Source organism: Aplysia californica, unplaced genomic scaffold (assembly GCF_000002075.1).
Source record: "Aplysia californica isolate F4 #8 unplaced genomic scaffold, AplCal3.0 scaffold01107, whole genome shotgun sequence".
NCBI lineage: Eukaryota > Metazoa > Mollusca > Gastropoda > Aplysiida > Aplysiidae > Aplysia > Aplysia californica.
In genome coordinates, this window is record NW_004798377.1 from 143,823 (window position 1) to 157,165 (window position 13,343).

General features: G+C 42.9%; 1 protein-coding gene across 1 annotated transcript in view; it reads right to left on the bottom strand.

Moving 5' to 3' along the window:
* The window catches only part of LOC101863474 (poly [ADP-ribose] polymerase tankyrase), a gene marked incomplete in the record, with an annotated part of 96,184 nt that overhangs the window by 65,957 nt on the left and 16,884 nt on the right, over positions 1-13,343 (bottom strand). The window contains 9 exon segments of the mRNA XM_013090014.2: positions 2,084-2,240; positions 3,731-3,834; positions 4,663-4,775; positions 5,270-5,433; positions 7,035-7,115; positions 8,018-8,140; positions 8,678-8,809; positions 11,576-11,663; positions 12,584-12,759. Coding sequence (XP_012945468.1) covers positions 2,084-2,240; positions 3,731-3,834; positions 4,663-4,775; positions 5,270-5,433; positions 7,035-7,115; positions 8,018-8,140; positions 8,678-8,809; positions 11,576-11,663; positions 12,584-12,759 — 1,138 coding nt within the window.

The window sequence follows — 13,343 nt, forward strand, 5'->3', positions numbered from 1 at the left end:
GGGGGGGTTTGACACTCCACTCAACAAAAACTACATATGTGACACGTCGTGGTGGAATCAGGCGCTCATCAATTTTTAGGCATATGGATTTATTGGTGTCATCTAAAAGCTTGTTCATTTGTCTTGCTTTCAATGGAAAAAATATTCATTTATCTTGAATAGAAGTCGAGATATTTGGAATTGAAGGAGGTGGGGTCGACTGGTTTCAGAAGTAAAATTAGTGAGAAAAAAGCCACCCACCAAAGTTGGGTAAATTCAATAGCTTACGAGTCATTGAGAACTGAACACTACACATTTTGTGCCTTAAACAAGGTTTTTCACTCAAATGTATATGTGAGGCAGCGTGCTGGAATCAGGCTCTCGTCAAAATAATCAAAATGAAGAAACTTGCATTTTTCCGCATTTTCATTAATTTTTATCAAATTTTCGTTTTTTGGCTCCACACCTTTCATGCCCTTTAAAGAACTCATTTCTGTTTGGATTTTTCTGAAAAACGTGGATCAAAGACACAAAAAAAGTAAATTTTCATTTACCACGGACTCTTAAGCTAAGGAAATAACTAACCTTTTGCGGCCATTTTTTCACTGAAAACAGGTGACCCCCACCTCCTTCTTTCGCAAATATCTCGACTTGTATTCAAGATAAATGGATATTTTTTCATCCAAATAAAGACAGGTGAACAAGCCTTAAGATGATACCAATAACTCTACAGGCTCAAAAATTGATGAGAGCCTGATTCCACCACGCTGCCTCACATATGGAAATGTGTTTTCATACAAACACCAAAGGCTGCCTCACATATGGAAATGTGTTTTCATACAAACACCAAAGGCTGCCTCACATATGGAAATGTGTTTTCACAAACACCAAAGGTGTTTAGTCAAAAAAAACACAATTTTGATCAAAATGATCAAACTGGTGGAAAAATGCCTTTTTCTTTATTTCTTTACTTTGACCAGTGCCTGATATCACCATGATGCCTTACATCGTCAAGGGCCCGACGTTGTGTCCTTGGGAAAGGCACTTAACACAAATTTTCCTCACTTCACCCAGATGGGAATGGGTACCCAGCTATAGACAGCGAAAGATCTTGTCAGTTTGTTAGTGTTTGAGCGCTTAATCAAGCTGCTTGCATTGTATGCTTCCCGGGAAGCTGAGAATGTTTCAGAGTGTTCTATGGTCTGTTGGGGTAATAATATAGTGTAAAGCGCATAGAGCTTGCTGTTGAGCGGGGATATGTGCTATATAAATGCTATTTAATATTATTATTACATATACTTAGGGAGGAATTTTACACAATTTCACGCCGCTGCCTTGAAGCAGGCTAAATGAGACAATCGTTAACGAGTCTAGATGTTTTACTCCGCAATCCAAACAATTTGGAAGGTTCAAAGCGGGGCAAACTGGGCTGAGTGGTACACAGTATATTCAGTTTAGTTTTAGTAGAGGTTTTACGGCACTAGCAACTGTATAAAAGGTCATATGAGCGCCAGAAGATTAGAGGTGTTACAAGAGAGTAACAAACATAAAAAAGAAGAAGGGGAGATAAGGACGACAGATCTTTGACAGGAAAGAAGAAGCAAACCACACCAGAGCACCCGCCAACCACCCACGTACACAGTATTCCTGCAGACAGACAGAAATACTCCCAACATACAACTGACATCTTCTGTCTACGACAGCAAAGAACCAAACCTTTGTATCAGCCACCTACATCTATTTGGGCAAAGAGCAGCATTTCAACACAATGACAGTCCTTCAGCGCAGGGAGAGAGGGACACACACCGACTGGCACAACAGACGGAGAAGAAAGAAGCAGGAGCTACCAGAAGTGCCCTTCAACCAATCATGATGCAAGTCTAGAAGAGGGCACAACACAAATCACACACATAAACACAGACAGACAGACAGACGGACACACAACACATACAGACACACATAAACACACACACGCATACACACACACACATACGCACACGCACTCACACACCCACGAAGACAATCAGATTCACAGACACAGCCACAAAAAGACACTCATACACACGGGAGTGATACAAACACACAGACAGACACGCCGACGTACCCACAATCTCGACAGCGGCACCACTCTGTACCAACACACGCGCCATGTTGAGAGAGCCGGCCTGCGAGGCCAGCATGAGTGGCGTGACCTTGCCCTTGCCAGCCGACAGCTGTTTGTTCACGTCTGCTCCATGCTTAATCAGCGTGCGCACCGTATCCTGACAAACAAAACATGCACTTGAAACAGCAAGGAAATTTGTTTTTTTGTTTTTGTAAAGTGTTTTACGGCGCTCGCAACTGCATAAGGTCATATGAGCGCACGGGACACACCTAATATTTTCAGTTGGTAGGAAATTTTGAATTTTGCCCGGGTGGCGGCCGAAGCCTACTCTTATCGATTTTAGACCACCAAGGAAATAAAACATGCACTTTACATAAATATAAAACAACTAGCTGGGCCCCCTTTCGATGAAAGGAATGATCGGTGCTTTAATATCAACTAAAACTCATTGGCCTGCTATATTTATACTCTGCTGGAATGGGGCAATAAATCTTGAGAGATGCAAAAAATTCGAAGGTCTAGATCTATACTCTCAAAACAAAATGCGCCTCGCGAAATATCACTTCCGGACTTTCTAAAATTACAGAGACAGAAGTGTCGGCCTACAAAAGCGATCAGCGAAATAAAGAAATTTAGCTTTTTGCAGCAAAACTGTCTCAAAACTGAAAAAACCAAGGGTGTCATGATCTGGAGAATATTTTTAAAATTTTTTTGGCGAAAACCGCATGTCGATCGATGCAGCCATTAAAAAGCCTTTTGAATAGCAACATTCGGCCACCACAAATAGATAATAGAAGCATGCACTGCAAATATTATTAGACACTCTATTTTGCTGAATTGAAATAAACGCTAAATACATACAGCAAAGAAATAAACATTACATACATACAGCAATGAAATAAACGCTACATACATACAGTAATGAAATAAACGCTAAATACATACAGCAAAGAAATAAACATTACATACATACAGCAATGAAATAAACGCTACATACATACAGTAATGAAATAAACGCTAAATACATACAGCAAAGAAATAAACATTACATACATACAGCAATGAAATAAACGCTACATACATACAGCAATGAAATAAACGCTACATACAGCAATGAAATAAACGCTACATACATACAGCAATGAAATAAACGCTACATACATACAGCAATGAAATAAACGCTACATACAGCAATGAAATAAACGCTACATACATACAGCAATGAAATAAACGCTACATACAGCAATGAAATAAACGCTACATACAGCAATGAAATAAACGCTACATACATACAGCAATGAAATAAACCCCTTATTCTATATAAAAATGGAGTAAAACACTCACTATATATATATCTATATTTATCTATAACACAAAATAAAACCCTTTTCCTTATCTATCAATAAAACAAAACACTATAAATGGCAACGAAATAAAACACTTTTTCTCTATCTATCAATAAAACAAAACACTATAAATGGCAACAAAACAAAACACTTTTTCTCTATCTATCAATAAAACAAAACACTATAAATGGCAACGAAATAAAAGACACAAATATAGTTGCACAATGCGCTGTATCCTGACAGTTTCACATATGGCCTACATAGAGCAACTTAGGGTTAGGACATAATGGGTTAACCTTACCAGATGTCCAGCCTGTACGGCTATGTGCAGTGGACACTCGGAGAACCTGTTGGGCCGGTTGACGTTGCCCACACCCCACTTCTCGTTGACAACTCCACCCATTGCTTCAGGAGCAGACGGAAAAACAAAGAAAAAAACAATTTTTTAAAAATGAAAATTTATCCCAAGTTTTGTTCGTTTTAGTTCAGGGAAGCACATCATTCCGTGCATGGAAAAAGCAAGAGCGATAAGCAAAAACAATAGATTTAAGAACAGTAGTAGGACCTCCCAGTGGCGCCTTCCAACCGCTCACAGTTAACCCCCCCCCCTCCCCTTCCCCACTGTCTAAGCCCATTTATTCACAAGACAGAAGGAAAGAAGGAAAAAGAAAAAGAAATCATTCCCAGAAGTCTTAGCTCAGTAGCTCATGGTAATCAACTTCCACTTTTGAACACGTTGAGGAAAGCACAAACATTAAATTGAAAACGGTACGTGTTAAGAAATATTCCTTGTGATTTTGATAAGCGTCAGAGTCGAGAGGGCTAAAATATGTGGAATCACCATTCATGTCATCATGCTCCCCTTTCTTTATCTGGCATTTAGATTCTGCGTCAACAAACAGGGAGACTGATATATCTATCAATGGTCTTGGGGTCTAACCATATGGCTGGTTACATAAACATTGTTTTCCTACGCACAAAAAACCTAGAAACTCCTGATTTCAATGATGTGATAAAATACAAAAGTTCACCTACAGTACTTTTAAACTACATGCATTGATAGCGGAAGCTGACTCCTCACTTTTAAAGAGATCAACCTCAGCAATGGTTTTACAACAAAAAACAAAAAAACAAACAAACCAACAAACAAACAAACAAGAGTTGATCAATTTCTTTCAGTTGCACATTTAGAGCATGACGCCATCGATATTAGATAAAGCAAATGAAGCTCACCATCAGACTTGGCATGTTTGATTAAAACATCGATGTTCTTGTGTCGTCCACTGCGGGCGGCCCAGTGGATGGGGAGTTCTCCGCTGGAGTCCGCCTCACTCGGGCTGGCATGTCTGTGGGGACATAACACGTTCCTCTGTCAAGTCTGCCTCTTTTGGGGCGCCATGTTTTCGGACATTTGATTTTGTATAGCTCTCTCTCTCTCTCTCTCGCTCTCCATGTCGCTCTCCCTCTCTCCATATAATCGCTCTCTCTCTCTCTCTCTTTTTCTCGCTCTCCATGTCGCTCTCTCTCTCTCCATATCATCGCTCTCTCTCTCTCTCTCTCGCTCTCCATGTCGCTCTCCCTCTCTCCATATCATCGCTCTCTCTCTCTCTCTCTCGCTCTCCATGTCGCTCTCCCTCTCTCCATATAATCGCTCTCTCTCTCTCTCTCTTTTTCTCGCTCTCCATGTCGCTCTCTCTCTCTCCATATCATCGCTCTCTCTCTCTCTCTCTCTCTCTCTCTCTCTCCATGTCGTTCTCTCTCTCTTTTTCCCGTTCTCCATCCATCTTTCTTTAGCTCATCTCTCTCTTACTCCCCCCCCCAACCCCTCCCCCCTTCTAACCTTTCCAGTAAAAAGTCGAGAGGTCCAGTCCCCTCACAGACAGCGGCGTAGTGGATGGGCCGGGCACGACTGCGTGTCTGTATGTTGATGTCTGGTTCTATGGACAGCAGCCGACGCAGGTACTTCACGTTTGGGTTGATGGCTGCGCAGTGGAGGGGGGTCACCTGATCATATGGGGGGGGGTGGAAGTGAGAGGGGAGAGAGGAGAGGAATAAATAAGTGGAAGACACAGGAGGAGGGGGGATGGGGAAAAGGGAGAGAGAAACAAGGAGAAGGGGTGGGGGAGGGAGGAGGGGGGAGAAAAGGAGAGAGACACAGGGAGAAAGGGTGGGGGAGGGAGGAAGGACAGGGACACAAGGGGAAGGGGTGGCAGAAGGGGGAGGGGAGACAAGTATAAACACATTAGTGTCAGAGAAAAAAGAAGCACGTCAATACAATGTCCGTAGTTAAGAGCAGGGGAGAAAGGACAGGGACAGCACGGGAGAAAGGACAGGGACAGCAGGGGAGAAAGGACAGGGACAGCAGGGGAGAAAGGACAGGGACAGCAGGGGAGAAGTAAGACCGAAACACAGAAACTAAAGAGGGACCTATCGTTTACACCCTCCAAACACCTATGCACAAACAATTCCAATAGAATTACTTTGGAGTAAACAGAAGTACAGCGACACAATAATGGCAATTGAGAGATGAGAAAATGAATGACAGGCAGACAAAAACGACAGAGGGTAAGACAAGAAGAAAAATTTATCAGTGACGCCCTCCAACCACCTATGTGACAAAAAAAACACTTTGCAGTATAGGCAAGAATGAAATACGACAAAAACACGATGAAACAAAAGGACAGACAGGAAATCAGATGTACACAATACCACAGTGACAACCAATGGGAGAGGGCCCAGATGGCTCAGTAATCAGACCGGCAAACCACTTCGTGACATAAAATTGGGAGTTTTCCTCCAAATCCTCCCAACAACTGGAAGTGGGAGGTGGGCGTCTCCAGAATCCTTGTGGATTCAGATTGTGTTACGAAGCCATAGTGGCAAATAAACGTGTATAGCATACACATAAATCAAAATGTGTACACTTCAGTCATGCAAATATGGTAAACAAATGCAATTAAACGTGTATTTTCAAGTCATTTATGATAAGTTGCGTATGACAGATGGAAACCGCATTCAAGGAAAATTGTATGCTAGTACTTGGCAGGTCTGAGATACTAGTATGCCAGGTATGGGGCTCGGCAGCTCTGCCTCCACTTGGTTACATGTCCTGTCAAGCACAGACATTCAAAAAGAGCTGGTCCCATCTTTCAGCATTGTCCAAACAGTGAACATCCCATGTCGTATGATAAACGATGAGACAGGCTGGTCAAACATTCATTTTCTTTGTACACTTACACTAATGCAAAACATGCATTTTCTCTCAGCACTAAAATTATCTGATACTGTACAACATTCATTTTCTTTAAACACTTGCACTATCTGTCACTATAAAAGTTCATTTTCCTCATTCACCAACACTACTTGGTAATGTAAAACATTCATTTTCTTTATACACTTGAAGCTATCTGTTACTATAAAAGTTCATTTTCCTCATTCACCAACACTATTTAGTACTGTAAAACATTTATTTCCTCTTTCACCAACACTACTTGGTAATGTACAACATTTATAAACTTCAAACACATGCCCTAGCTATTCACAGCTGTACTTTCTCTTCCATTTAAGGAGTGGTGCACTTGACATTACATTTCCCTCAAACTTACAGCGTCATTGGAGAATGGTTTTTTGCGTACGGAGGCAGCCAGAATAATGTCCCTCAGATCCTCCTTTTCAAAGTTCAGCACCTGTAGGAGAGGGAAGATTTGTAGCTTGGTTTGTGTAAAGACAGGCACAACGAAACAACAAGGATTATTTAGACCAAGGAAAGACAAGACAAGACAAGACAAGACAAGACAAGACAAGACAAGACAAGACAAGACAAACAACACAACCACACAACCAACTGGAGGCAAGAGGGGAAACAGTGCCAAATTGTACTGGAAAAGTTGAAGAAATCTTTAAGAGGCAGGACCTCCAAATTTAACATTCATCTCCCGATAAGACACACAAAACAAAAAAACCAAAAAAAAACATAAAACCTTTATTTACAACAAAACTCTAAATTTTTAACTTGCAATTTGTTTTCTATCTAGCCATTGAGAACAAATAGTTGGCATTGGCCACAGATGGGCCAACCCAAAGGAAGCCTTTTTTTCACAAGAAAGGCTAAAAACTGTTCAACTAAGCGAGCACAGGCCATTTCAAATCAAATTAGGCATACACAAATAGAAAAAAAAGAAAATACTGTCGTGCATCTTTCCAGTAATGGTGTATTTTTTCCTCCGATGATGTCTTTGACTCTGCTTATAGTAGTCAAACCTCAACCTGAGCCAGTTGTTCCTGACACCATCAACATACGATCATGAGGAATTTGTCTTGATACATATGACCAAGAAGACATTCCGTTTAGTTTTAGTAAGAGTCTCAAGGCACTAGCAACACAACTGCATCATACAAGTGCCCAAGATCAGAGGTGTTGCTGGAGAGTAACACACAAAGAAAAGAAGGAGAGATACGGATAATGGACGCTGGATGAGGAAGAAGGAGCAAACCACACCAGAGCCCCCGTCAACCACTCACTGAAGACACTGTGCTGATATACACTTGTACAGACAAATACGAAATACGAGCATGACATTGCGTTTACCTCTTTGTGCAGAAAGTTGAAGCCGTATCCCGACAACCTCTCGGCCTCAGCCACGTACTTGGCAGCCAGACGACGATGGCCTCTCTTCACCGCTGTGTTGATCTCGTCGATGGCCATGTACAGCTGTCAGCCCGACCGTAAACAGACAAGACATTCGTGAATGTGAGGAAAGTGTTAGACATCAACATGATAAAGGGTATTAAGTGCAAAGAAAAAAGCACAAATAACTGTCAGAGAGAAATGAAGAAAGGTTTGGTCGTGAAACCCTCCAACCATCCGCTCCCTCTCACCAAATCAAAACATGAACTCAAGGTGACGGCAGTATGAAACCCCAGCACAGCACACACTACTCCTCACTATCAAGTATATGTACAGCCACCACAAATGAAAATACGTGCCAGCGCACATACACACACACACACACGCGCGCACATACACACAAACACACATACGCGAACACACACACACACATACACGCACGCGCGCGCGTGCACCAACACACACACACTGACTTTATTCACACACACTTATAACACGCTCACAAACGAGTTCAAAGTAAGACAGCGTAACACCTCACCACTACAACACAGACACGGGTTAGGAAAAGAAAACTGGTGTTAAAAAATCAAAGAGTGACAAAGTGGCCATCTTGGTGTTCACCTCCTCATCCCTGGTGGTCTCTTCAGCCACGGAGTAGGCCAGGAAGAAGCTCTCCATCACGTCCACAGACACACCTTGAGACATCCACTGCTTCACCACATCAGACGCATTGCAGTAACTGCCGCCACGATCCTGGGGAAAAAAGAACAAAATTGTCACTATGGTTTTTTTTCCTTTTTTGCATGCCAAGTTTCATTGTTGAGTTTTCAAAAATAAGGTCACAATAATTTGTTTTAATAAGCACCAAAACATCTGGATTTCTTCGACGGTTGGGCCATACGGTGCCCAGCATCAGGCGAGTTAACAGTTTACAGGCAAACTATTTTAAGCATGTTCTGCTTTTTTCAAGACAACTTCCTATTACAAGTAACTGAGGGATCCAGCACAGTCGAGTGTCTAGGTATTCCCGGTACATCAGATATAGTCTGGTGGTGTTCACGTAAACTGGCGTCCTCTGCACTTGGTGTTCAGAGACCCTGTAGGCTTAGATCTTTGCATGTCATATCTGCCATGGTGAACAAACGTACATTTAGAGACCACTATAGGCGTAGACCCAAGAGTTGGGGCGAGCAGACAGACGAGTTCGTTACTCGCGGACTCAGCCTGAGCGAGAGGGTAACGGACGGCCATGTGAGAAGACTGCGAGCTTCAAGACAGATCGTTTTTTGGGTCCGCTCCACAATTTTACTCTCTCAGCGAGCGGACTGTGGACCTCAAGTCAGCTCGTTTTTTGGGCCCGCTCCACATATTCTCTGAGCGGGCGGGCGAACGGACGAACTCTAGCAGACGAGATACTCTGCGCGAGGTTAGGCAAGGCGTCTATTGTTTGTTAATTAGGCCTAATGTGTCAAGCCACTAGCGGTGCCACAGGGAGTGAGAGAAGCTGGGACGTAATAATACTATGTGAGTAACCTTTCACTTTGTATGTAGGCACTCTGTGTACGTTCCAATTTATCACAAAAGTAAAGTTTAAAGAATTCTCAAAGGCCTTGGGGGGGGGGTAAAAGAAACTTCGGCCATGAACGCCTAGCTACAATGTGGGGCAGGAGGGTGATTTTTCCTGGGGGAAGAGGGGGGGGGGGGAAGCAGTATGTATTGGAAGGAGTCACTCCCCGTCCGGCCGGCCGCTCTAATGCATGGAGTCTCTCCGTCCGCCTGTCCGCTCGCTCGCTAAATGAACTGTTGTCTCTGGCCAATATGTAGTGAGTGGCGAACTACTCTTCACGAGCAGACGGCTCACAGACCTGCCCCTCTATGAAACCTCAAAATCAGGATCTCATGGAGAAAAAATCGGGATTTGGTGAAAAAAATCGGGATCAACAGCAAATCACCAAGGTGACTGCCAAAGCTGACTTAAAATTTTTCCAGGGGTGTCCATAAATTCCTTGGCCTATATGCCCTCTGTGTGTCTTTTTTTGCGCGCGTGTGTGTGTGTGTGCGTGCGCGTGAGTAATCATTATTTTTTGTAAATCCTGAAGCATCGCGTCAAGAACTTCTAGTCCAAGTGTCTATAACCCCCCCCACCTTTACCAATAAGTCCCGAAATACCTGAACTTAAGTTGACCCCGTCAACGGACGGTCCCCGACACGCAGAACTCACACGGCGATGATATGTCACGTGACGCGACTGTGCGATTGAAACAATACTAACGGGTCCGACCGACTAACTGGTTACTGCACGTTCACACAAAACACTCGGATGAGCGACAGTCGTTCTACTTCAAGGATAACCACGGCGGCCGACCGACCAAATGTACCAACAAATCTCTTATCCCTCATGTGTTCAGACTAAAGCAACGACATCGGCCGTATGTTTGTCTTGTAAGCGCAGTTACATGTAGTTGTGTAAGGGTTAGAAAGACAGTCGCTCGTCCGAGTGTTTGGTGTGAACGCGCAGTTACCAGACCTCGGACAATGCTTGTTTAGAAAAGTAACAGCGGAACTACGAATATAATCGATTATTGAATAATGTCCCAAATAGAAACAGTTACCAGGCTATCATCGGAGAATTCTGAGTGCGGGCAAAGATCACACACAACTTGGGGAGAGTCAACTACTAAATGCGGCATCGATATTTCGGGAAATAGTGCTCCGAGTTCCTACTGACAAAAAGTTCGACGGGTGCTTCCCGCGATAAAGGAGAAGGCAGAGGAAGTTTTAAGAAAAATCCGACACAACAGCAGACTGGGACAAAAAATCGGGATACACGCGATAGAAATCGGGAAAATCGGGAGGATTGAGATTTGGGGCAAAAAATCGGGATATCCCGACTAAATCGGGATGAGTGGCAGGTCTGGGCTCGTTACCCGTCCGTTCGTTTGCAGGTTGTGCCAGCGAGTAGTTCGCTACTCGCAGACACTGATTCGGCGAGTCCGACCCAACTCTAGTAGATCCACGCATGTAATACCTGCCACAGTGAACAAACACACATTTAGCGACCCTTATAGGTATAGATCCACGCATGTTATATCTGCCACGGTGAACAAACACCCGTTCAGAGACCTTATGCGTTAATGCTGGGCGGCTAGGTTCCCGATTATTGAAAGCTAGAAATCGTAGGAATCGACTCCGAATCCAATTACCTACTTTCTAGTGATGTGATTTCTTCCGGTAGTTACCTGGTTGGCTCTAAACATCTTCAGGATTTAGGATAACCTTGATTTCGAAACACTACGAAGCATAAACTTTTTTTTTTCAAAAATAAATTCTAATATAAAGAAGAAGATTTTAATGATTAAAGTAATTGGTAACCGCTGGTTTACGTAAAAAGGAGTTGGAAATCTTCTTTCTTAGCGTCAATCGTGGCAATCGGTTCCGGAATCAATTCTTCGCCCATCTCTATTATACGTGCAAGTGTAACCAGTGAGCCATCAATAGCAGACAAACAAAAGGTCAAACCTTCAAAAACGCTTCATTCCCCTCTTTGTTGCCTCTGCTGACCTTCAAGGCCCGGATATTCTGGATGCCCAAGTACACTGGATTGTACCTGAAAATGGATTTGCAACACTGGTCAGACACAAAAGAAAAGGAATCAGCATTAGTTCTCCATTCAGTACTGATTTTTCGGGGGGGGGGGGGGTTCCAACCAGTTATCTTTTCCTAACCAGCGTCTGTGGCGTAGCAGTGAGGAGCTTCACTGTCGCACGCAAGGAGTTTTTCTTAAATACAACATACGAGGCAGTCAGAGCCAACACGTTGAATGTGAAAGCTTGTTTTGTCTCAGAACTTTCAAGTTGTTTCCATCAATATGACTAGTTCTACCAGAGTCTTGTCAATGAATAAAGGCATCTCTTTATGCCTCTGTTATATTGACAGATAGTTTTACTGAGAGATAGTTATATTGACAGATAGTTTTACTGACTAATAGTTTTACTGATTGTCTCTTAGAATCAGAGGTGTAATCTGGCTGTGAAGAGAACAATCCTGAACTTTTCAGACCCTGTGAACAAACGTGTGCAGGGACAAGAGAAATTTAGTTTTAGTAAGAGTTTTACTGTACTTGCAACACAACAAGGCCATATAACTAGTTTTTCAGCTTTAGAAAATGGGTTCTTCCGATTTGTTATTTTCATGATTATGAAACTGACAGAGACTCAGAAGACAAAACTTTTCATCCCTGAATGGAACACTGGGAACATTAAAGAAAACAAGGGAAAATCACAAATCTGTAGATTATGGAATCTCGAGACAGCGTGTGGCCCTAACTGATAAAAAATGAAAAAAATAAGTTGATTTAACAAAAGCAACAATAAAACAATGCATTACCCACCCCCCTCCCAGCTAATCATACAAACACTAAAATTTTCTCAGCGTTCTGTAGGAATGTTCTCCATAACACCATGTGAGGACAAAATACCCCCCCCCCCCCCAGCACGGTTCACGAGTACAGTTTCACACAAGTCTTACTCTCCGGTGCTCATGCTGGAGATGACGGGAGCCGGTGGGTGTTTCCGCTTCCTCTGCTGTGCCAGTTTGCGATTGAAGAACTCGTCGGTGAGCAGACCAACCATCTCCTTGCGTCCCAGTTCACCGGCCACTTGGAGGGCATTTTCCTCGTTGTCCACCGAGCGCAATATCTCAAACTGGAGTAAGAGTACAAGAGGAAAGAGAAGCACGTCAATACTACAAGTTCACTTGGTCTTAGTTGAGCAGGAATTTTACTGCACTTGCAACACAAATAGGCCATAGAAGTGGTGATGATTCGAGATGTTACAAGAGATTACATTCAAAAGAAAAGGACAGATAAGCACCATAGATGCTGGATAGGAAAGAAGGAGTAAACCGTACCAGAGCACCTTCCAAACACACACAGCCCGAAACTGGAAAGTAAACCAAACTGGGCCAGATAGTATGTTCAGAACAGAACAAGCGTTTAGAGAAGAAACAAATCAAACAAAAGACAAGAAAATGACTAAGAACTTTGAGGAAGAGAAGGACATGAAAACAACAGTGAGTTCAAACTAGGGAAAAGACAGACACATCAGAGGGAAAGAGAAGAAGCAGAACCTACCACTAGCACCCTCCAACCACCCACTAAAAACGGGACATGAAAGAGTTGAAACTCACAACCAAATAAAACAAAAGCATAAGGAAGAATCAAGTACACGTATCAAAAGGACATCACAGTCCAGGTCAGCCCAAACCAATGTCATTGTGTCAGTGGGGG